This window comes from Ovis canadensis, chromosome 6 (genome assembly GCF_042477335.2).
Source record: "Ovis canadensis isolate MfBH-ARS-UI-01 breed Bighorn chromosome 6, ARS-UI_OviCan_v2, whole genome shotgun sequence".
Classification (NCBI taxonomy): Eukaryota; Metazoa; Chordata; class Mammalia; order Artiodactyla; family Bovidae; genus Ovis; species Ovis canadensis.
The window spans coordinates 47328170-47354705 of NC_091250.1; the positions used below are offsets into that span (position 1 = coordinate 47328170).

A 26536-nucleotide genomic window follows, 5' to 3' on the forward strand; every position below is an offset into this window, starting at 1 on the left:
ATGAACAAAGCTGAGTGTCAAAGAACTGATGCTTTTGCATTGTGGTGTTGGAGAAGACTCTTGAGAGTCCCTTGGACTGCAAGGAGATCCAACCAGTCCATTCTGAAGGAGATCAGTCCTGGGATTTCTTTGGAAGGAATGATGCTAAAGCTGAAACTCCAGTACTTTGGCCACCTCATGCAAAGAGTTGACTCATTGGAAAAGACTCTGATGCTGGGAGGGATTGGGGGCAGGAGGAGAAGGGGAGGACAGAGGATGAGATGGCTGGATGGCATCACTGACTTGATGGATGTGAGTCTGAGTGAACTCCGGGAGTTGGTGATGGACAGGGAGGCCTGGAGTGCTGCGATTCATAGGGTCGCAAAGAGTCGGACACGACTGAGCGACTGAACTGAACTGAACCTCTAGCTATAACTACAACTAACCTATAACTAACTAAGCTATAACTAGACAGCATGTTAAAAAGCAGAGACATTACTTTGCCTACAAAAGCGTGTCTTGTCAAAGCTATGGTTTTTCCAGTAGTCATGTACGGATGTGAGAGCTGGACAATAAAAAAGGCTGCGTGCCAAAGAACTGATGACTTTCATCTGTGCTGCTGGAGAGTCCCTTGAGAGTCCCTTGGACAGCAAGGAGATCCAACCAGTCAATTCTAAAGGAAATCACTCCTGAATATTCACTGGAAGGACTCATGCTAAAGCTGAAGCTTCAATACTTTGGCCACCTAATGCAAAGAGCTGACTCATTGGAAAAGACCCTGATGTTGGGAAAGACTGAAGGCAGGAGAAGGGGATAATAGAAGATGAGATGGTTGGATATCATCAGCAACTCAACGGACATGAGTTTGAGCAAACTCCGGGAAATGGTGAAGGACGGGGAAGCCTGGCATGCTGCAGTCCATGGGGTTGTAAAGAGTTGGACACGACTGAGTGACTGAACAACAACAATAATTCATGGACTATTTTGAAGGTCTTAAACTTATATATTATAATATGCATATATGTGTATGCTAACCTGAAAGATGTTTATGACAGAAATTGAAAAAGACAAAAGCAAGAAAACATTTTATTTTCTAAAATGTCAAAATGGAAATTGAATAAAAAACTGCATGCATGTTTGTGCCTATTAAACATAGAAGAAAGTCATGAAGATTATCAGCCTGCTATTAAACAGAAGTAAACTGAAAGTAAAACTGGATGGGTGGAATGGGCTAATTTAAAAATTACAATGGAATTATAATTTTTACTTTTTTGAATTTTCCCAATAGAAATTTAAAAAATGTATATGCACATTCCAATTTGCGAAGGAAGTTTAGAGTAAGAACTAAGCCAAGGCAAAGTGTAATTTAAACTGTTTATTGGATAAAGAAGTTTTGGAACATAACGGAACCACCAGGAAACAAAGATGCGCCTATCCATTTGTTTTCATTCTGGGGAACTACAAACTTGGAATTCTTTTGTAGAATACTTTGGCATAAGAATGAGGATATGTTAAATCAAAACTGACATCTGAGACTCCCACTAGGGGTGTCTGCCATTTCCTGGGAGGCACACTTCTCTCATGTGGCTTCTAAACACTTTGAAATCAGGGTACAAAGACTCATTGAAATTAGCTCTAGAAGAAATCTCAGAACTCATCTATTCCCTTTCCACGATTTTGAGGCCCAAAGTGACTCTATCTTCTTTTCAATCCAGAAATTTCAAATATTTTTGGTTATTCTTTTCACATCTGTTTGTTCATTTAGCTAAAACTATACAATTAACATCTGATTGGCAGGTTCGGATGATACATGGTCCAGGATACACTTTGATCCACGGCACAAACTGCACCTCCTATCCCCTTCACTTGACTATAGGTCTGTGTTGGTTAATTCTAGGCATCAAATTGACTGGGCCACAGAAAAACCAGATATCTTGTGAAACACTCTTTCTGAGTGTGTCTGTGAACTGGTGGACTAAGTAGACTGCCTTCCTGATGTGGGTGGGCACCATCTCACCCATGCAGGACCAGAACAGAACACAGAGGTAGAGGAAAGCTGAATTCTCGTTGGCTCTGACTGCATGAGCCAAGACCTTAGTCTGTTCCTGCCCTCGGGCTGGGATTTATACCATCAGCTTTGCATGCATGTGGACTGAAATTTACATCATTGGCTTTCCTGGGTCTTCAGCTTATAGACAGTAGATTCTGGGACTTGTCAGCCTCTGTAATCTCATGAGGCCCCAGTTTCTTAAAATAAATCTCATTCTCTGTGTGTGTGTATGTATATATACACAGTCACATATATACACATATATGTATGTATATATGTATATAAAATATATATAGACTATAGATATTTATTACTGTATATAAAACATGTATAGATGTATAAGATTATTTATATATAGTGAGATAACTAATTTAGGATATGTCTATATCTATATCTACTGTATCTTACTGGTCCTATTTATCTAGAAGACTCTAACACATGTCAGTTCAGTCACTCAGTCATGTCCGACTCTGCAACCCCATGGACTACAGGACGCCAGACTTCCCTGACCATCACCAACTCCCAGAGCTTACTCAAACTCATGTCCATTGAGTCGGTGATACCATCCAAACATCTCATCCTCTGTCGTCCCCTTTTCCTTTCGCCTTCAATCTTTCCCAGCATCAGGGTCTTTTTAAATGAGTCAGTTCTTTGCATTAGGTGGCCAAAGTATTAAGGTTTAAGCTTCAGCATCAGTCCTTCCAATAAATATTCAGGACTGATTTCCTTTAGGATGGACTGGTTGCATATCCCTGCAGTCCAAGGGACTCTCAAGAGTCTTCTCCAACAACAGAGTTCAAAAGCATCAATTCTTTGCCCCTCAGCTTTCTTTATGGTCCAATTCTCAAATCCATACATGACTAATGGAAAAAATCACAGCATTGACTATACAGACATTTCTTAGCAAGTAATGTCTCTGCTTTTTAATATGTTGTCTAGGTTGCTCATAGCTTTTCTTCCAAGGAGCAAGCATCTTTTAATTTCATGGCTGTAGTCACCATCTGCAGCGATTTTGGAGTCCAAGAAAATAAAGTCTGTCACTGTTTCTATTGTTTCCCCATCTATTTGCTATGAAGTGATGGGACCGGATGCCATGATCTTAGTTTTCTGAATGCTGAGTTTTAAGCCAACTTTTTCCTCTCTCTCCCTTCACTTTCATCAAGAGACTCCTTAGTTCTTTGCTTTCTGCCATAAGGGTGGTGTCATCTGCATATCTCAGGTTATTGATATTTCTCCTGGCAATCTTGTTTTCAGCTTGTGCTTCATCTAGCCTGGCTTTTTGCATGATGTATTCTGCATATAAGTTAAATAAGCAGGGTGACAATATACAGCTTTGACATACTCCTTTCCCAATATGGAACCAGTCTGTTTTTTCTTGTCCAGTTCTAACTGTTGATTCTTGACCTGCATACAGATTTCTCAGGAGGCAGGTCATGTGGTCTGGTATTCCTATCTCTTGAAGAATTTTCCACAGTTTGTTGTGACCCACCTAGTCAAAGACGTTGGTAGTCAATAAAGCAGAAGTAGATGTTTTTCTGAAACTCTTGCTTTTTTGACGATCCAATGCATGTTGGCAATTTGATCTCTGATTCTTGTGTCTTTTCTAAATCCAGCTTGAACATCTGGAAGTTCTTGGTTCACGTACTGTTGAAGCCTGGCTTGGAGAATTTTGAGCATTACTTTGCTAGTGTGAGAGATGAGTGCAATTTTGCGGTAGTTTGAGAATTCTTTGCCATTGCCTTTCTTTGGGATTGGAATGAAAACTGACCTTTTCCAGTCCTGTGGCCACTGCTGAGTTTTCCAGATTTGCTGGCATATTGAGTGCAGCACTTTCAAAGCATCATCTTTTAGGAACTTGAAATAGCTCAGCTGGAATTCCATCATCCCCACTAGTTTGTTCATAGTGATGTTTCCTAAGGCCTACTTGACTTCGTACTCCAGGATGTCTGGCTTTAGGTGAGTGATCACACCTTTGTGGTTATCTGGATTATGAAGATCTTTTTTGTACAGTTTTTCTGTGTATTGTTGCCACCTCTTCTTAATATCTTCTGCTTCTGTTAGGTCCATACCATTTCTGTCCTTTATTGTACTCATCTTTGCATGAAATGTTCCCTTGATATCTCTAATTTTCTTGAAGAGATCTCTAGTCTTTCCCATTCCATTGTTTTCCTCTATTATACATATATCTATATTAGATAGATATAGTAGTTCATATCTAATTGTCATTTATATCTAATTGTAATTGCTCTGCTCTTTGTTTCTGCACATACATTGTTCTGTTTACCTCAACGTTTTTGTTCAGGCTGCCTCTTCCCTATGCTACTTAATTCTTTCTGTCTTTAACTTAATTAAATCCTGCTTATTCTAAGTTGGATATTACTCCTATAGGAAGCCTTTGTGATCTGTACCAGCCTCATCCTCCAGGCTACAATAGGTCCCCTTTCTCTGTGTCCTCTTAATACCTTGTATATCTTTCTGTGGGGTAGCTGCTATTCTTCATTTTACTGGCCACTTTCATCAAACTAATCCATCTTTTCATCCTGTGTACCTAAAATAATAGTTTCTGATACCTATTAGCCTAAATATATTAGGCTAGTGTGAGAGATGAGTGAAATTGTGTGGTAGTTTGAGCATTCTTTGACATTGCCTTTCTTTGGGATTGGAATGAAAACTGACCTTTTGCAGTCCTGTGGCCACTGCTGAGTTTTCCAAATTTGACTGCTGCTGCTGCTGCTGCTGCTGCTGCTAAGTCACTTTAGTCGTGTCTGACTCTGTGCGACCCTATAGACAGCAGCCCACCAGGCTCTGCCATCCCTGGGATTCTCCAGGCAAGAACACTGCAATGGGTTGCCATTTCCTTCTCCAATGCATGAAAGTGAAAAGGGAAAGTGAAGTCGCTCAGTCGTGTCCGACTCTTAGCGACCCCATGGACTGAAGCCCACCAGGTTCCTCCGTCCATGGGATTTTCCTAAATTAGACTAAATGTCTAAGTTTAGTCTAATTAGTTAAATTTAGTCTAATTTCTAACTTTCTAGACTAAATTAGACTAGTTTTCCAAATTAGACTAAATATATGTATGTTATAGGATTGAGTGAATATAGACATGCCTTGGAATCAGATGTAACTAATTAAAAGAACTGGAGTAGGTGTAGCTCTCATCATAGAGTAAATCACTATATAAAAAAAGCAATTTAAAAAATACATTCTCTGTGTATGGTGGCTGAGTAGTGTCATCTTTACACACATAAGACATCATTTTATTATTTTCCTTTACTTTAGAGAATTATGCATATTTTTTTCTGGGCATCTAGAAAAAAATCTTTATTTGTAGTTTTCTTTGTGTTCTGTAAGACCTGACATATTCTAACTCAACGTAAAATGCTCAGGACTGCCTAAGAAGTACATGGTTTTAGATTTCTCCTTTCCTCTTTGAGAAAATATCTAATCAAGGCTAATTGATTTCAACATCCATGAAGATTATGAGAAACAAAAATAAGTTTTTAAAGTCTTCTCTTATTTTCAAAAATAAGTCTTTTTCTTTTAGAAATAATACTAATTAAACAACAACAACAACAACACTCAATCCCAGGCATCAGAAATGCATTAGCAGGGTTGCTGGAAATTATCTCTATATGTTTTTTCATTCTTTCACTGGTTCTGTTCTTTTATTGTGTGATAAATGACACATACCTAAAAACTCTGGTTTCTGGAGAGCAGAAAATAGGCCAGTGGGATCTGAGCTCCCAGCTGCAGGGCAAAGTGCTCGAGTGAATCATATATTTGTTTGAATCATTTGGCAAAAGGCACATGTAGCAAATAGACTGCTACCTCTAAACCCTATGGCATGACAGCCCAGGACTCTTGGCATTTTCATAGACCCAAGCTGTTTAGTATTTTGCTGTGCTTTTCTCTCCAAGTTGTATTCAGTCTGATTATTCACTTCTATAATAGGGGCCTGACCCCGATGTTAGGGTCATGTACCTAGTCAATATCTGACGACGACACTTACTGAAGCTCAAGCTAGCTCTTACCCTTTCTCTGCTGCTGGCTCTGTTATCTACTCTGGCATTTTTACTCAATGGCAAATGAAGGTATAGTGCTTGAAGAGGACGAGGAACGGAACAACCAGCGGAAAATATGGCCAGTGTGGTTCATAGGTTTGAAGTTCCTAAGACCAAAAATTATTATAGGTAAAACTAAATAACAGTTGAAGTTTGTTTTCTACTTACAATGTTTTTTTTTTTTTCTTTTTTCTTTTATGTAACTTGGTTCCCACTTGTCAGCTGCTACATTTCCCATTGGTCCGTCAGTTGTAGGAAGTGATGCCCTCAAATCTCTCGGCTCTTGGTAAGACTGCTCTTTGTCAGGACTCCTCTCTGCCAATGTTACCACAATCTTGGCAGCATGCTCACCCACCCTGTCATCTCATATTCACCAACTTAGCTAATTGATTTAGAGCCTAAAGTCCATATTGTTTCTAAATCTTTGAGGGCCCAGCATCATGAAAAATCTGACTTCTAGGTCACTCCTCAGCACTTCTTGATTTGAATCTGTGTGCTGCCTGGTTTTGACCAATTTCCCCATCCCTTTCCAATTGTCTAGACTTTGGATGCTGTTTAAATTATGCTGTTAATTAAATTAATGCTGTTCCAAACCAAGACATACAGTTATTCTCCCTATACCCTCAAGCTGGGTTTTTTTTTTTTTGGTTTTTAAATTTCCTTTTTTGTTTTCTTAAATTTTCTTCCTCCAATACTTTGGCTACCTTATCTGAAGAGCTAACTCATTGGAAAAGACACTGATGCTGGGAAAGATTGAAGGCAAAAGGAGAAGAGGGCAGCAAAGGATGAGATGGTTGGATAGCATCACTGATTCAATGGACATGAACTTGGGCAAACTCCAGGAGATGGTGAGAGGCTGGGAGGCCTGGCATGCTGCAGTCCGTGTGGTCACAAAGAGCTGGACATGACTTAGTGACTGAACAACGACAACACAATATCCTTCTCCTTTCTTTTGCTAAGTAGAACCTGCTTCTCCTCAAGAGATACCGCAGCGCCTTTGGTCTTCTCAAGTGATGACCAGTTTTCTTTTCGACAATATTCATACCACTGTTGCTGGATCAGGGCTAGGTGTTCTCCTTGCCCTTTGAACCAGTTTTAGACCCTTGTCTCTGAAGTCCTTCAGCTTTGAAACTCATGCTATCAGACTACTACATGCTACTCATTCTTCCTGCAGACATCTGCTAATTCTGCCACTCCTCCAAACTTTCTGAAAGATTATATCACTTGCCTCTCTGCCACCCTCAAATTCCACTTCTGTGGTTATTCTTGGTGATTCAATTATTCACATAGACATCCTTTCCCAGCACTTGGCTTATCGGTCTCTTGGCGTCTACTTCTCCAGAGATCGTGTCTTTTCTCCCGCATCAGCCACCCACTCTCATGTCATATCATCTCCAATGCCAGCACTGTCCTCATCATCTCAATTTCAGCTGTGTCATCTCAGAACCAAACTTGATATTATTTCCAGTCCTATCTTTCCGGTTCAGTAACTCCAACAATTCTCCAATCCTATCTAGACCTATAGCCCGCTGTTCATGCCATCCTTTTGTTAGCCTCAGTTTCCTTGTGCTTTGACTTCTTTCCTATACAGCTCAGATTCCATGATTTGTAATAGAGATAATTTCTTCACATATACTCTCAACTTCCTCACCTCATTGCCTTCTACCATACTTACCTGGCAAACACCATTCTCATTCTGGTGAAATTGGCAGCTGAAGATAGAGAGGGCAGAGAAAACCCCACAATCATGCAGATTAGTCCCAATTTACAGTCATGACCACTACGGCAAAGGGGGCTTTAGTCTTGTTTAGGAATCTATTCCATTTCCCTAGCCTAATGGTTCCTCCCATTCTCCAGAACAACCATGCCTACTTTTTCTTTCTTTAAATCTCCAGAATCTCTATCCTGCTTTGGTGATGACCCTCATCCCTGTTTTTTTTTTTTCCCCTGAGTAAATATAAGCAGTCAAAAATGAACTTTGATGTGCTCCCATCACCACATCTTCCAACCTATCTGAAAGTATCCCTGTATACTCTAGCCTCCCTCCTCTTACTATGGCTGGATTGTGCTCCTAAACCTGACCCTCTGCTTGTACAGTGGATCCTGGCAGTGCTCCTGTCTCTCTCCTGCATCTTGAGTACTGCCTTCTTTATTATATTGTCCTATAAATATACAGAGACTGTATATCTTCTCTCATTAAAAAAATTTCCTGAACTTCACATCCCACTCCAGGAATCTGTCCTATTATACTATTTCCTTACAGGAAAGCACCTTTAAAAAGTGCCTATTCTCATAATCACCTGTCTCTTTTTTTTCTCTCCAATTGAATTGTATGTAATTCCTGCTCCTTTCACTCTACAGATCTGCTCCTGTCAAGGTTACCAGTGACTACTGGTAACCAAATAAATCATTAATTCTTAGTCTGCATCATATTTGATCCATGAGCATCATTTGACAGTTGTTCAGCTGAGCTTCCATGAGACACTTTTTTCATGTGGCTTCTAAACAACCGCTCTTGGTTTTTTTCCTGCCTCATTGGCTGATCATTCCCTGACTCTGCTATATCCTTTTATTAAAATCTCCCCCTCTTCTAAATATTAAACTGTCCCATGGATTAGTTTAGATATCTTTCTTCTCTAGATACATACATGTCCTAAGTGACAGCATCCAGTCTGATGACTTTAAAAGGCAAACATTATGCTAATCATCCCCAGATGTTTATCTCCAGCTAGAACTTTCTCCTAAACATTCAATTCATATATGAAGCAAACTTCTTGGCATCTTTGCCTGGATAATTAAGAAGCATTTTATATTAACTATCATGCCAAAGGCAAATTTTAATTTGGCATTTAAAATCTGCTCTTCCCATAGTTTTTTCAGTCACAATAAATGGCAAATTCCTTCTTCCAATTACTTAAGTGAAACACGTTGTATGCATCTTTAACTCCTCTTTTTCATACCCCACATTCAATCTTCTAGAAAAGCTCATCAGAACTACCTTCACAATACATTCAAATTCAACCACTTCTTACCATTTTCACCATAACCCCCTGGTCCGCCCACCATCATGTCCCACTTGGAAGATTACAGCAGCCTCTACACTGGGCTCCCTGCTACCAGTCCCTGCCTGTTTCCTACACAGACCTAGGGTGGACCTTCAAAAGTCAGTCAGACCACGTCACTCTTCTGGCCTCAAGCCTTACTTGCTTTCCTACATCAGAGTAAAAGCCAAAGTCATTTACCTGGTTTCAAAATATTACATCAGTGATTTTCAGTCTTTGTTGTGAATCAGAATAACCTGAATGATTTAAGATATTCAGATGCCTTCCACTCCACAGTTAAGATTACAATGGGTAAAAACGGTCAAAAGGTGCAAACTTCCAGTTATAAAATAAGCAAGTCATGGGGATGTAATACACAGCATGGTGACCATAGTTAATAATATTGCACTGCATTTCTGGAGCTATGCTAGCCTCCGTCACAATCTTAGAACATCCAGGCATGCTCCCACCTCAGGGCCTTTGCACTGGCTGACCCTGTGCCTGGAAAAACTTTATCCACATGTACACTTCTCTTCTACCTCCACCCCTCACTTACTTTATGTATTAACATTTATTCCAGTGTCAGCGATTACTCCTGAAATACAACATATTTTATTTATCTGGTTTATTGTTTGCCTTCCCCACTAGAATGTATACTTCATGAAGGTATTTTTTTTTCATTTATGTTCAATGACCCAAACACTGACTGATACACAGAATATGCTCAATAAATAACTATTGGATGAATTCATTAAAAAAAAAAAACCCAGTTATATTTTTCAAATCACATTTTTTCTCCTGCTTATGCAAAAAGTCCTAAGAAGAGGAAGGCAGAAACACATTTGTTCTAGTTTAATTAGGCTAGTGTGGTACAGTAAATGCCTCCGAAGAACAGCAGATTAGAATTTGTTTACAGAACCCTCATTTTTACAGGTATCTTTGGTATAAGCAGGCCAAAGCTGTTAGAAGGGATCAGAATTTACCTTCCAGTAAGAAAAACAGTGAGACTAGTAGTACCATTAGGAACAAGCACAACCTAAGACATGAATGGGACCCATTTAAAATTGCAATTAGATTGGGAGGATTGTTTTCACAGTGATGCAGGCTTTTCTTATATACGAATTCCTGTCAAATATACTATAGATGAAGTTTGGCCTTTTGTGGATATTGAGTTATAAGACCTTGGGGGTCTTTTCTGCCTGTACAAATTAGAAATCAATGGCAGAGAACAGGGAGTTTCTGTGTGAGATGTGCAAGACTGGTTACTCCAGGAAGAGTCCACCAGAAATATTTCATGTGTTATAGTTCTCAAACTTATGAACTCCCAGTGAGCTTTAGCAGGTGAAGAGGTTATCGTTTGTTGGTTGGTTGATTTTGAAAGCTGGCCAAGACCTTGAAAACTGAACCAAAATACATTTTATTATAACTACCTAGTCTCTGTCTAATCAGTTTTCAGCTGTCTCTGATACTGGTTGAAAGAAATGTAGACAATAAGCAAATTTCACTTTGATATTTCCCATTATAAATTAATAAGAACATTTTTCACTACTCCTCTACTAAATCAGAAAATTGAATATATGGGGTATAATAAGTACTTAGGGACTTGATTGGCAGTTTTAAACTTGTAAGCCGTCTTTATCAGCAGACTATCAGGGAATAGAAATAGAAATTGTTCTCTACTTCTTTTATTGCATTACCTTTTCTTATTATGTCATAATTTTAGGTTAACCTTAGGAAATACCAAGTAATAATGCTTTGTGATAATAAATCACTCACATTCTTTCATGTAAACTTTAGAATCATCTTAAGAGTTTATTATTCTAATCATTCTTCTATATATATATGTTTGTGCATATATATACTTAATAATGATCAAAACCATAAGAAGCAGAAATTCTTAATATCATGATAACAATTCTGAGTCCCAGAAATGTTAAGTAACTAGTCACATTTACACATTTTACTTAAAAAAATGAACTGGATTCAAACCTATCTGTATGCCTGCAAAGTCCAGGCCTTTAATTCTCACATATGTGATAATTTTACTGATGAGAAGAGTAAATCTTAGAGAAACCAAGTAATTTTCCCAAAGTACAGAGCTGAGAACTGGAAGAAACAAGAATGAAAACCAGAGTGTTTTTTTTCTAAGACCAGAGTTCTTTCCACTCTTCATAACAGATTAAAAAAAAAAAAGTATGACATTTAACAACAGTATAAAAAACACAAGCCTAAGTTGAAAAGCAATGGAATGGTTATGTATTAAAAGAAAACGAAATATGAAAGCCTAAAAATTATTAACTAAATTTCATAGCACATACTACAAAACTGTCAATAGCTGAGTCTAAAACACTTCTATTTCATAGACTCTGGAATAGGAATTTTCTGAGTTTGAATATTTACAGTTTATTTTTACATATACACATAATTAAACAGCATAAATTAAACAAAAAAACAGAAAATGCAGGAAATTCTATGTACATATTTAAAAAAGAAGAGGTTTTCTTAAAGAACACTGAAGACCTTAGATGATATATAAGTATATCCTAAAGCTTCCCTGGTGACTCAGACAATAAAGAATCTGCCTGCAATGCAGGAGACACAGGTTCAATCTCTGGGTTGGGAAGTTCCCTTGGAGAAGGGAATGGTAACCCACTCCAGTATTCTTGCCTGGAAAATTCCATGGACAGTGGAGCCTGGCAGGCTACAGTCTATTGCAAAGAGTCAGACATGATTGACTAACACAAAGCTTCTATGTAGCAACTGATGCTATCTCTAGATTTATGTATTATTTTGGAAATACTGGGATGTCAGAAGTGTAACCAGTTTATAATAATACAAAGAATGATGGGTAATAGTGTGTGTGTGTATGTTTGTGTGTGTGTATATATATATATATATATATAAGAACATGAGAATGAAACAAGGTGTTAATTTAGCTGGCTACCTTAGATAGTTACAAGTTTCTTAAGGTCTCACTATTTTCATTCTTACCCAGTTCCCACATGGAAGTTATAATGATCTTCTTGACAAATAAAAATCAACCATTACATTCTGTTATTTTAGCAGCATCTTTTTTTTTTTTTTCTAATTCAAATAAAATCCAAGTTCTTAACCACGGGCAAGGTCCTGTATGATCTGTCCCCTGCTTACTAACCTCATTCTCCACTTTTTCTCATACAACAGTGTCCATTTCATATAGATTAAAAAACTGGTTTCTGAATGGATCTTTGAGCCTTAGCCTATGCTAAGCATTGCCTGAACGCTTTGTCATCCTGTCTTCTACATAACCATCTCCTGATCAGACAGATTGTAGTTAATATCTTATATCCTTAGGAAGCTTACCTGATCACTGCTTCTCAAGCAAATTTCTACGATATCATCCTATTTGTTTTTCTGATAGTTTTTATCATAATTTAAATCATTTTGTTTGATCATGTACTTTAGCTTCCTTTTCAATTGGTCTCATCAGACTCTATTTCATGAATCCAGGCATTCTCCTGTGGTTGAGTTTACCTCCAGTTCCTACCTCAGCACCTGATTCATAATTGTTAATTAGCCAGTACTGGATGAATGAATGAGTGGAGTGAATATGTGTGTTTGAAAAATATTTTTATTGGGAATTTGTATCTGTGGAGATCAGATATTGAATTTTCTCTGGAGAATGTTATGGTATAGAAAGCATTTGGAAAGTATGAGGAGCTTTAGATCTAAAACTGATAAAAATATAAATTTTGAAATTCAATTTATACTCAAGAAAGCAGAATTCTTTCTTAACAATAGACAATATGAAGGAAAAGAACTCTTTCCAAAACTTCTGTGAGGCTTAAATTCATCCACATCCAGTGAGTACCTAGTAAATCCTAAAATCTATCCTCCTTTCTCCCCAGTACAACATCTAAGTTCTTTCACCCACCAAATCTCACCTGCCTCCCCCATGTCCCAAGTAAGTGGAGGGTACTATGTTGAAATTCTAAGAACCAACAGGCCTCTGGTCAAAAAGAAATACATATTTCATGATCGGTACCTGGGCCATGGGAAACTGGGAGTTAGACGCTGTTGCTAAGATTTCAAGGACATTATTTAAAGGCATCATTTATACTCAGAAAGACCTTTATGTCAGCATTAGTAGTTTTAAAATAATAGTATCAGTGCAGCGACTGAAAGAATTAAGAGGGTGACACTAGGGAACCATGGCGAGAGCAGTAGTAAAGGACAACATGCGAAAAGGTAGAGACTAATCCTGGAACCTGGAACAGAACGTGGGCTTCCCAGGTGGTGCTAGTGGGAAAGAATCTGCCAGCCAGTGTAGGAGACATAAGAGATGCAGATTCGATCCCTGGGTCGGGAAGATCCCCTGGAAGAGGGCATGGCAACCCACTCCAGTATTCTTGTTGGGAGAACCCCATGGACAGAGAAGCCAGACAGGCTACAGTCCATAGGGTCACAAAGAGTTGGGCATGACTGATACACCCACATGGCAGAATAATATTTACAGTCAATGAAACATTTTCCAACAAGGTAGTTTTGCCTTCTAAACAAGGAACTCAGACTTGGAGTTCAAATGATCATGCTGTGAAAGGGGACAGAGAAAAGTATATACCACCACTGATGCTGTTACTGGATATTTATTCATTCATTCATCCCACAGTTACTTACTGAAAGTCAGCCCTTGTGATTTTCACTGTGAAAGCCGCTGGGATAATTTTAAGCAAAAATCATTCAGTTCTCTCATGGAGGTTGATGGGGCCCGAGGAAGAAAGATTTACTTTTATGTACATGTTTATAAGCCACAGTCCAGAATAAAAACTAATCTCATGTTTTTAATACAAAGGATGGCTCTCTGTGTTTTTTTTTTTAAAAAATAACTTCTAAATGATGATTTTATAAAAATAAGCTATTAATAAAGATTTTCCTTTTTGGAAATAGACATTCATAGAAATCGTATTTATGGACAAGATTAAGTTTTACTCACAGAGAACTTCACATAATCATATAAGATAAAGTTTTCATCTAAAAACAAATGTAGTGTAGAAAACAACCAGAGTTGTTTGAAAAGCTTGGATAACCTGAATGATATTTGTAATGGGATTTGTAAAAGCCTTTTCCAGTCTTCATGTGTATAAGTCCCTGACCTTGTTCTGAACAAAATACCAGCTCATATTTTCTAGTTTTGAAATTCTGTTGTAAAAGGATCCTTAACCATACCACAGAAATCTGTGAATCCCCTTTACTGGTGTGGTGAGTCACCTCAAAGTCTTCTTAAATCAATAAGAGGCATAATTTAACTGAAAACTCCATCATTTTCTTCTCCAGGGGATCATCCCGACCCAGGGATCAAACCCATATCTCCTGGCAGGTGGACTCTTTACCACTGAGCCACCTGGAAAGCCTTAATTGAAAACTCTATGTCAAAGTTAAAATTATGAAAAGGAAGCATCAACCTCAGTTTAGCAACTCCAATATTAGGGACAGAATGGCAGACTATGAATGCAGAACTACGGCCAGTACCTTTTGAATGCCTGCTTGGGACTCCAGAACGTTATTCTCTGATCCGTTGCTTCGGTTGATCATCCGCCACATTTGGGAATACATACTGTCTCTCTCAAAAGGATTCATTCCCTTCATGCGAACATGCTCATATACTGCAGAGTCCAGGACCGTGCCGTAAGGGATATCTGTTTGCTTGGAAAGGTCCTGGAGAGACCTTGATTTTGGGGAGAGCAGAGAGACACAAGACAGAGTACTGAATACTTTCAAGTGGAAATAAAGGAAGCAAAAAGTAATATACATAAATACAAATGTCAAATTGCTTTTTTTCTTTTGCTATTTCTTAACATTAAGATATAATATAGAAAGAGAATTGCTGTAAGGGTGTGTAGAACCTACATGGATCACAAGAAGACAAAAATCATTACTAAAGGAAAGGCGGAAATTTAAAGTGATAGAGCAAGGCTATTTTCTTTCCCCCTGCTGTGAGGAAAAAAATCAAGCAATCCCTATCAAAGCAAAGAAAAATGAAATTATATAGCTATATATTCATACAGTTTTTTAAAAATTTCAGTATGTTGCAAGCTTTAAGATTATGTTCTTTTAGGTGCCAAGGCTTCAACATTTTTATAAAATAATTACATTTTGTATAAACAACATGTTTTGGGTAGGTGTATACTTAAAAACTAGTATTTGTAATAGTCATTACTTATTGAGCATACTCCATACATGCTATGCAGTTGGCATACATTATCCTTACAGCAATGCCTCATGTTTAGAACTATTTCACCTATTTTATAGATAAGAAAACTTAGGTACAGGGAATAAAGGATTAGCTTAGTGTGGCATGGTCATTGAAGGATAAAGACAGAATTCAAATGTAGATTTGACCAACTCCAAAAACCATATTTCTACTGCAAGATGCTGACTATTATCTCTATATTTATTTATTTGTTTTTGTTAGATTTGCTTTAAGTGTGTGTGTGTGTGTGTGAGAGAGAGAGAGAGATTTCTATTTGTATTAAAATAGAATAAGTTTCATGCTTCTGCAAAGATGAATATGTTTTCAGCTTTCTCTTTTACAGAATAATGTTCCAGGATTTTCAAATCAATCTGTAAGTTACAGATGGTATCTACTTGTCCCAGGTTGTTCGTTTCTAAATTGATGGTCAATTTCCTTATATTTGAGTTTCTGATAAGACACTCATACTTTCTAACTTGGAGAACCAATTACCACTTCACTGGAACTCACTGAATTTGTGTAGGCACCCAACTCTAATGACTGACATTTAAGAACAAATATGTGTCTTTGGCATACTGTTTAAAATTAGATGCTGGCATGCTTCAAACTCACTAACCTCTGAGAATGGGAGCAGATGCTTTGAAGCACTATACCATATTTTGAACAAGAACAAATACCCACAGCCCTCCAAAACCACGGGCCATGAATGTCATGTTATGTATACCTCTGACCTTTTGGTCTGTTTCTAGATGGAGTTTGCTAATGATTTCCTGGGGGGGTCTTTGCAAGCAACACTAGCATTGGGTAAGGGTATTGGGAATACCCTTGCAGGTCACCAGTTTCCATCATGTGCAAAACTGTGTTGCAAACAATACATTATGGGCCATGTTTGTTAAATATTTGTGCCAGTTTTTAATGGTAACTTTCAGCAAAATTTAATCTGCATTTTATTGAGTTTTATGTTGTTCATGTGTATAATCTACTTTATGTGAGTGATACCATGGTGATTCCTTTTTGCTCTATACTTCTGCTTCAGAAAATGATGAATTTAAAAATTACTATTTTTTTTCTTTTTGCAAGCAAAGCTTTACTGGGGCCCCTGCTGCAGCAAGGGGGAAGCAAGAACAAACAACAGATTCCTTTGCTTGCTCATTCCTTGAAGGAGGTAAAATAAAGTAAAAATGACTATTTGAAGGGGAGAATTTTCTGGAATATCCTACAATTATTGAGATAATTCTTCCATTTTTAAAAGAAAATGTGACAGTATAGATAAATAATTGAGGGCAGAAGCAAGAATAAAAGTGTGTTACCCATAGTTAGAGTGCAGCCTAGTACCAGAGGGACAGGGCATCTGCTCCTGGAATGTACCATAGATTATCTTGGCACTAGTATGGTGATAAGAATTTTGTTTCAAAAGAACAGTTTATTTCTTATTTATTACTGTTTCTAGTAGTAGAAGTAAAACTATATTCAAAACTAACATTCTAACATATTTCCCAATGTTTAGTGATGCTTTAAACTGGTTACACAGGGGGAAGAAATGAAACTTGTCAGTATAGATTATGATAGCAGATCTCATTCACTCAATATCTACAAATGCAAGAGCAAGGTTAGGTAGTTATACCCAGCCTGTGCTTTCTAGAACCTGAAGGTGATGTTAGGACTGGAGAAAGCCACGTTAGGATTCACCAGAAACCCTCCCTGGATATGACTGGCCACTTTCTGCCCAGTAGTTTCTGGCAATTAATCTTGATTATAACTTTCTGAAGGTTTCCACTTGGCAAGATCATAGTGTATTGGTGAAAAAATGTTTATGCCTATATCTAAATATGTAACTGTTTTGTTCAAATAGTCATATTAGTAAAATACTGCTAAATAAATTAATGCTCCTTCTTAGCTTTCCATGAAAAGAAAATTGAAATCAACTGCTTGGATCTTTAATACAATCAAATTTTTGTGCCATGGTATCACCTTGAATATTAGCTTTAAATGTGAATATAGAATTATAACATAGCTTTATAGCTGGCAAAACTGTTTTATACACACAGAAATTTTAAAGCAACATCTTGATAGGTTTCCTATGTGAAGTTCTTGATGTCACAAAGAGGCAGTTTATTTTCAACATATTTCAAATTTAGAATAGCAGAACATTTTGTAACTTAGAACAAAGGCATGTTCCCTCTAGCTTCACTTCTGATATCAGGTTCAACTTATAAATGTGCCGTGAGATATGCTTGCAATAAAAATTATAGCTTGTCTGATTCAGTGTCGTTCCATCATAGTACACCAAGATAGCACACCGAAGGTGACAAAAATAAAATGAAGCAAAATGAAGGGAACACAAATAGCTTATTACAGACAAAGAAAGCTGTTTTAGGAGCCCAAAAGAGAAAGAAAGGACCTGTTATAAGTAGTACTTTTGTTATTTTCGTGCTCATATGAGGCCCTAAACAAATCAAGCGGAGAAGGCAATGGCAACCCACTCCAGTACTCTTGCCTGGAAAATCCCATGGACAGAGGAGCCCAGCAGGCTGTAGTTCATGGGGTCGCTAGGAGTCACTTTCATGCATTGGAGAAGGAAATGGCAACCCACTCCAGTGTTCTTGCCTGGAGAATCCCAGGGACAGGGGAGCCTGGTGGGCTGCCGTCTATGGGGTCGCACAGAGTTGGATACGACTGAAGTGACTTAGCAGCAGCAGCAGCAGCCGCAAACAAATCAAGTAGGTTATTTCACAAGTGGTAATCCTCAAAACCATTATATCTTAAGGTCAACATCTGAGTAGATATTATTTAGACATGCCAAATCATTGTTTTAAAATGCTACACAATTATAAAATAGTCCACAAGCACCTAACACATAGATTAATTTACCTTGGTAAATAATGACATTTCTTTTCTAACAATTGGCGATGTTTACCCAGGACACAGAAGAAATGGGAAAATCTAGAACATTTTAAAGAAGAGTTAGCTGTGAATATACTCATACTGATATATTCTGTCTTTCCAGCTAACCACACAAAACCCACATACATGCACACGCCAAGCTGTGGGTGTCGGCCGTGTCCCCATGGACTGTGGACCATGAGACTCCTCCGTCCATGGGATTCTCCAGGCAAGAATACTGGAGTGGGTTGCCATTCCCTCCTCCAGAGGATCTTTCCAACCCAGGAATCCAACCCAGGTCTCCTGCATTGCAGGCAGATTCTTTACTGCTGAGCCACCTGGGAAGCCCAAACACATAGAAAACTCGGCAATCACTCTGAGAATCCGTGAGCCCTGAGCCCTCCTCTCCCCACCCCACACCCCAGCTCATACACACAGTAAAAATGAATGTCCATAGCTATTCGTATAAAAGAAAGCAAATGTTTTTCCAGTCTAATCAGCCTTACTTTCTCAACATCTTACATCTTACTGAAATTCTTCTTTTATTTATTATACCTGTGTTCTATACTAAACAGTACTGTCTGATAGGTAAGTGGTATTTAGTTATTTACATGAACATTACAAATAGTAAGAACTTGTAATTCAGGGCACTTCTGTGAAATTAAAATTTAGGGTGGATCTAGGCTGGTTACAAACTCTTTCCATGAGAAGAAAAATACTGAAAACCCTGCAAGCATTGAAAATTAATTTTGATATATGTGATAGTCTGATATTAGCTATATCTGATAACAATAGCTTTGATATTGGGTAGGTTAGATTTTAAAGTTAAGCAGGTTTCTTATTTGTAAGCCATGTGATGGTAGGTACCCCTGTTAACTTTACTTTCTTCATCTATAAATGGGGAGAGTAACAGTGTCCTTAAAAAGTGATGATTTTAGGACATGTCACCTCAGTATTTGATCAAGCTATCTATTGTTTTCATACAAAGATTATTATTATAACAGTTCCTCATCTTATAATGCACTATTTAATGATTTGTAATGGATTATATTTTTGGTGTATGTGGCAGGAGGACCCCTTATACTACTAACAAGGAGATTCATGAATTGGAGTTGAGTTAAAGCCTCATCGGAGAAGGCAATGGCACCCCACTCCAGCACTCTTGCCTGGAAAATCCCATGGACGGCGGAGCCTGGTGGGCTGCAGTCCATGGGGTCACACAGAGTTGGACACGACTGAGCGACTTCACTTTCACTTTTCACTTTTATGCATTGGAGAAGGAAATGGCAACCCACTCCAGTGTTCTTGCCTGGAGAATCCCAAGGACGAGGGAGCCTGGTAGGCTGCTGTCTATGGGGTCGCACAGAGTTGGACACGACTGAAGTGACTTAGCAGCAGCAGTAAAGCCTCATCACCTTTCCAAGTACAAGAATGTATGAACTTAGGATACTAAGTGGTCATAATTTTCTTCATAGCAAATTCTTTATGACATTTACATGACTTTATTAGTGTAATTATAATGAATGTGTTGCTGCTTAGATTTTTAAAGCTGTCAGGTAGTTAAAAATCTAATGTCCATCCCCACTGCCATGAACTTTCACTCATATTTTTACCTATTTTCTTTCAGTAGGTGAATAGCTCTTATCCATTTAAACTTTAAAATAACTCTCATAGGCCTTTCTTTTACACCTCCTCTCCCTTTCTCTCTCTCTTTCCTTCTTTCTTCCTCCCTCCCTCTCTTTCTTTCTCTCTCTTTTTTATTTCACATTTGAGCCTTGCTGTGTGGAATGTTCACCAACAAATGACAAGAGTGAGCTGCCAGCTCTAGTTCTGGGGAATTTTAAGTCTAATCCCACTTTTAATAGAATGGAACACTTGACTCAAGTTATCCCATCAGAAGGATTTTTCTTCAGGGAGAGAAAAATGGTTGATGGATGCTTCAGGCCAAGGGGCTGACAGTGGATGAGAGACAAACAAGCAGGGATACATTAAAAGTGTCCTCCAACTCAGTTCAGGCTTTTCCTCCCACACTCTCTCCCCAGTTTCCTCCTCTGGATGGTAATTTCAGCATCTGCCAAAGGACAAATTTCACTGTAGCTCCAAGGGCCCAGTATAGCAACCACATGGAGCCCACTGGTGCCTATGTGGTTCATTTGTTGCAGTGGCTGAGCATTTCGCTGGCAGGGTAGAGGCAGGTGTCCAAGCAGGAAAAGCGCTCCAAAATTTAACAACTTAAAGAACAACTACGCGCCATAATAGAGGGCCAGCAGAGAGAACATTAGCAATGTTGAGGAAACAGAAAAAAGAGTTGGAAACTAGACAGAGGTGGTCAGGGAAGGCAGGCCTACCACAGAGAGGTACTGCCAACCTCTGCACTGGGCAACCTCTCAGCTTCTAAAAACACAGGTTTTGAAGATATAAAGATTGAAGTGTCAATCCTTGAGCAAATTAAAATCGTCCTAATTTCAATTCCTTTCCCTGTTAAATAGGAGAAATAATAACTTTATAATAAAATATCTGGAGGTTTGTAGTAGATTTTGATAGAAGACACTTACCTTAAAATGTACTCTTTAAGTGCTCAATTACTGATCCTTGCAGTTATTATTACTATTATTACTGTTATTTTGTCCTCTATTATGATTTCAAGAATTGCCATGCTTTTATTTTTCCTGCCAATAGACTCATTCTCAGCTAAAGCTCTTCCTCACCTGTGGACTTTCTTTCTAACGCCTCACTCTAACTTCTCATCAAGTTTTGTAAATTTTACCTCCTAAATCTTGCAAATCTATCACTACCTTTGCCTTCCCATTGCCAGTACCCTCATCATTTCTACCTTGAGAATTATTTCTAAGCTTTTCCCCTATCTCTACTCCCACCTACCTCTAATCCAACCATCACAGCTAACAGTGTTCTTTCTGATGTGCAAATCCGATCCTACCTCTGCCTTATTTAAATACTTTCTGTATAACCCACTGCCCTTAGAAAATGGTTCAAACTCCATAGCATTCAAGATCCTTCAAAAATTTGCCCTACAAACTTTTTACCGCATTTTCAGAAATAACCTTTTGCCTCATTCATATTCACATTACAGGGCACACAGACTATTTCATCATTCATTGCCTTGTAGGTGTTTTCCCAGCATGTTTGCTTATCTTCTTGGTGAATTTCTTCCTTTCAAGATCAAATTCTGATGTCTCTTCTGTGCTCTTCTAATACTTAAAATATATGTTCACATCTTAGCATTGTGTTTTGAAATTTTACTTCTTTTTTTTACCTCATTAAAATACATGTTACTGATTTTCATGAGATTTTTTTTAAATGTTATTTATTTGTTTTTTACTTATCTTGAAACTCAGAACCTAGCCCAGGGTCTGGAAAACAGCAATTAATGAGGTTCATTTGTTTTGGCTGCACTTCTTTACTAGGAAAATGCTTTCATCTTGGAAAGCCAGCATTCCCATTAAACCCGTGTTGCATAAAAATGGAATTTTTACTGTATATTTTTACTGTATATTACTGTTGGGTGATTAATAGTGGCCAGAAGTATTGTGTAGTTAAAAGAAACTTTTTTTAGAAAACAAAACTTTATAAAAGAGAACTTTAGAAAGCCTTTCTGTATTACAATCAGTTGCAAAAGATTTATTGGACCACCAGGGAGTTGTGTGACAAGATGTTTTGCCATAAATGAGTTAAAAGGCAAGACAAATAAAAAGAAAATTTAAACAAATAGTACTGAAACAAAATATTGGAAAAAGCTGAGATATAGTCCAAGATTATGGTAGACATGGGGTACAGTACAAGCTGGGATGTCTATTCCTGAGACAGATACTTATTTAAGCAGTGCGGAAACAGATCTGACAATTTAGTGGTAGATGTGATTAATTATTTCTGATTAAAATATCAGAAAGAAACTGAAATGATGAAGACAATTGCTCAACTAACTCTGCAAAAGTTTATATATAATAATAAAAATATATATGTATTAAAGAATCTATGGTTTTAGTAGCTAAAGAAGAGATACAAACCAGAACAAAGAACAGTCACCTTTGGTAATGTGTGCTCGTGCTCAGCCACTCAGTCGTGTCTGACTCTTTGCGACCCTGTGGATTGCAGCCCTCCAGGCTCCCCCGTCCCTGGGATTCTCCAGGCAAGAATACTGAAGTGGGCTGCCATTTCCTTCTCCAGGGGATCTTCCTGACCCAGGGATGGAACCTGCTTCTCTTATGTCTCCTGCATTGGCAGGCAGGTTCTTTACCACTAGCACCACCTGGGAAACCCTTTGGTAATACTGGAGTTTTATTTTTTCTTTCTTTCGAAGGTTAAGTATTTACCTAAAGAGGAAGAAGTCTCGAGAAGAGCAATGCTCTACTTATAGGAGAGCAGAAAAAGCATATGGAAAGGCTTTCCAGTGTCCTATCTGCCAGTGTAGCCAATTGTCGCTTGAGAAACCACATTCTGTATCTTAGTAGCTCCTTCTCAGTGAATTTCTCCCAACTCCTTAGATACAAGTTTGGAAAGGAAGTCTGATGAAACATAGGGTATCAAGGGTAAATGGTGAGGTAAGCAGGACTCTAACACTCCCTGATGTCAGAAAATTTGGTTTGCAGATGGCTCAATTCATACTGATGAGCTATTTTAAGTGAATGAGGGGAACTGCTATTTAATGAAAGCAAGCTCAGGAAAGAGTTGAATGTTCTTTAGCCCAATGATGCTGCTGCTGCTGCTAAGTCACTTCAGTTGTGTCTGACTCTGTGCGACCCCATAGATGGCAGCCCACCAGTCTCCCCCGTTCCTGGGGTTCTCCAGGCAAGAACACTGGAGCAGGTTGCCATTTCCTTCCCCAATGCATTAAAGTGAAAAGTGAAAATGAAGTCGCTCAGTCGTGTCCAACTCTTAGCGACCCCATGGATTGCAGCCCACCAGGCTCCTCCATCCATGGGATTTTCCAGGCAAGAGTACTGGAGTGGGTCGCCATTGCCTTCTCCACCAGATGCTAGGTTTCTTATTTTAAAAGATTAAGGTCAAAGTCATACTAGTGGCGGAAATACAATTCTCTCATAGAAGATAAGACTATATAGCCTAAGAAAGTATAATTTATGGGACCAGTTAATTTAGGAACCCAGCCACAGTTGTCTCGAGTGGAGAGAATGTGTTTGTGCCTTTCTTCCTCTCATGGTGCCAACACTTCTTCCTTCTCAAGACAGAAGCAGAAGACTAAAGTCTGAGGCCAACAAGTTTGAAGGATCCTTGCAGGGTAGACCCAGGGGATGTCCTCTGGATGGAGAGGGTGCTTTATAAGAGGAGCCCTAAGAGGACCAAAAAGGACTGAGGATGTAGAGAGGAGGGTCAACAGATGAGTATGGCTCCCTATGGGGGATGCTCAAATAAGGCTGGAGTGGTGCCTCCTTTGCCAGTCCCTCTGATCTGTCCTCCTCCCCACTCCTGTCCTATACCCTTCACATGCCCACACACCCAGCTTTCTGTGGTACAGCAGAGCATTTGACATAAAAGACAGCTTCAGATTTTTGTGCTCTGAGCTTCTTTAGAATACTTATTTAATCTTTATTTTTAAAAAAACAAACTATTTAAACATCCATCAGAATTCCAAATGTGCTTGGTCTAGAAAAAATAGTGGTAGTCACACAGAGCACATTGCTCCCTTTCAAACACTGTCCCTCCAACGTGGATTACTAGGCATGGAGGGCTATATCCCAGGAGATGCCTTTTAAGTCTTTCCTGAGAGATTTAGGAATGTTTCCCTCCAAAGAGTAGTCAGGAGCACCCCCATCTGCCACATGGTATAGACAGGATGGTCACAGGTAATACTAGAAATTCAGGTAAAATAGATGCATTTGAGGTAGAGGGATGTCACCGACTAGGTATGGAACATCTTCCTGCACTTGAGAGACGCATTTTCCTGTACACTTTTGAGGTTGATTTGGACTTGGCTTCGACAGGTCATTTTAGAGAACCCAGAGGGAGGAGGAAACACTCTGTCCTTCTGGCTGCTGTTAAGCAATAATTAATGACGATGATGGTGAAACTCTCTCCAAAATGACAATGTAATATAAATGTGAGAAGACAGTCATCTGAAAATCCAACTGTCTTGCCTGACTTGTTGTCCCACATCATAAGCTAGGAATTAATTTTGTGAATCATGTGTGAATCCTGATATGTGGTAGACATTATATTTTTCCACATGTTGACGGAATGATCATTTATGACCCTGTTCTCTATTTTAAATGGCTTATTAGTTAAAGTAGTCTTTTATTATACACACATACATCTATGCATATATACACACTAATTAAGCAAAACTCTATTGCAAAAGGCTCAACATCCTGTGAATTCAATTACTCTGCAATTTTCCTGTGTACTTTCTTATACATTATTGAAAAAGATGCAATATTTGTTTACAAAGGACAATATGAACAGATATGGAATTATCCTAAATTTGTACAGACAGCATTTCATTATATTTACTACTGATGCTCAGCTAATTATAAAAACTCATTAGGACAATATCCTCAAATAAACCAATAGACTTCAGTATTAAAAGAGTAGATTTTTATGTTCTTCTATCATTGAGAATACAGGAAGGACTTGACTAATTCCCAAGAATTCCCCTGAGGATCAACAAATTTCTAAATGATGTTAAGAAAGAATCCTTATACAATCATAACATCAGAGAGTTGAGAGAATTCCTGGAGGTATCACATAATTCGATTACGTTCTTTAAGGCACATAAGTCAGCCTCCAAAACTGACTTTATTTTTCTTCCTAAGGCATTTTTATGACTTCGAAAATTTAACACCAAGCAGTCCTTACTCATGCCTAACCTGAACTCCTCCTATTCAAATAAGCCTCTTATTTTGTTCTCAGTCCCACGGGCAGTAGTTACTTACCACCTCTAGGATACCTCTATTTCTTTATTTAATAAAACATTTCCTTTTCATTTTCACCCCCAGCCTTCTCTTTGCTGAATTAAATACTAAATTCCTTTTCTTTTATTCCCAGGATCTATTACTCCCTCCAACTTTTTTTTGGCTTTGTAATTAACTAAGCCATCTTTTTCTTCTCTATTGCAATTTTGCATAATTTATGGATCTTATAAATAGATTATGGTAGTTTAAAAGTCCTGAAAAACTTTTACACTGCTAGGTGACCTTGGTCATTTTCCTTATAAACATCAATGCTACATTTCAAATTTATAATTGATAGATGATTCAATCTGAAACTGCCTATATCCCACAATTTTGAACTATTGTAGATACACACTGTTTTTTCTTTCCATCTCTGTGTGAATTATCATATATTTGTCCCTGTTAAACTTCATCTCACTTCTAATCACCTTGTTTAATTTGTCAAGGTCCTTATGAATTCTTATAGTGTGGTTCTAGGCACTAATCACCCCTACTCAATATAAAGTAATCTGCATATTTAATAAGTTTACTCCCTATTCCATACTTCAAATCAACACTAAAGATGTTAATTAGAATCAGGGCCAGCACTGAGTTATGGAAAAAACTTTATTCAATATACCCTCCAAGGATGACATTGAACCATTGATCAGTACCTCACAATCGGGCTACTAACAAGCTATGATACAATAATACACAATATTACAACATAGAACAATGACCCAAATAAAATACAGTGTGGATTCAAATGAGGAATCAATAGTAACTTGCTATTTTTTTCCCTATAAGGTTTTTTAAGGAGCTCAAAACATTAATCTCAGTATCAAATTATTCATAGTGAAAGAAATAACTAGAGAGGAAGAATTTATCAGAAATAACAGTAGGGCTACTTTAACAGCCTATTTGAAGACCCAATGATATGCTATTGTCAAAATAAGGGGAAAGGTCACTGTTTCAGTGAAGAGTCTAATGAATCTTACTAAAACAAAAACCCTGGCTCTTCATAATATAGAGCAGGGAACCAAGTTTCTAATGATAACTTAAAATTTCCTAAATATCAAAGATGTTTTATTTCTTTTTTAGTACAGTAGGTCTGTGGATTTTTCCAAAAAAGATTTTTTGGGGAATTGTCCAGAGAAACTATCCTCTATTCCCAATTAGGTATATATCCTTTTTGAAAAATGTCAACTAAAAGCATATATAAAATGCATGTCCTAACACTCAGAGTCAGGTCTTATTGACAGTCACTCAGATTACAAATATCCAAACTATTTTTAAATTTTTCTCTCCATCTTCCTTTCATTAGCAAATGTTGAAAGCTCTGCATCCCTCTAAGAAAATGACAATTGTCATTAAAAAAAAAAAAAACAGCC

At 38.0% G+C, this 26536-nt stretch overlaps 1 protein-coding gene across 3 annotated transcripts in view; it reads right to left on the reverse strand.

Annotated features, from left to right (window-relative positions):
- GRID2 (glutamate ionotropic receptor delta type subunit 2) overlaps positions 1 to 26536 on the reverse strand; it is a 1666133-nt gene that overhangs the window by 267411 nt on the left and 1372186 nt on the right. For all 3 annotated transcript variants that reach the window (XM_069593668.1, XM_069593665.1, XM_069593666.1), the window contains one exon: positions 14640 to 14835. In XM_069593668.1, coding sequence (XP_069449769.1) covers positions 14640 to 14835 — 196 coding nt within the window. The remainder of the gene's footprint in view (positions 1 to 14639; positions 14836 to 26536) is intronic.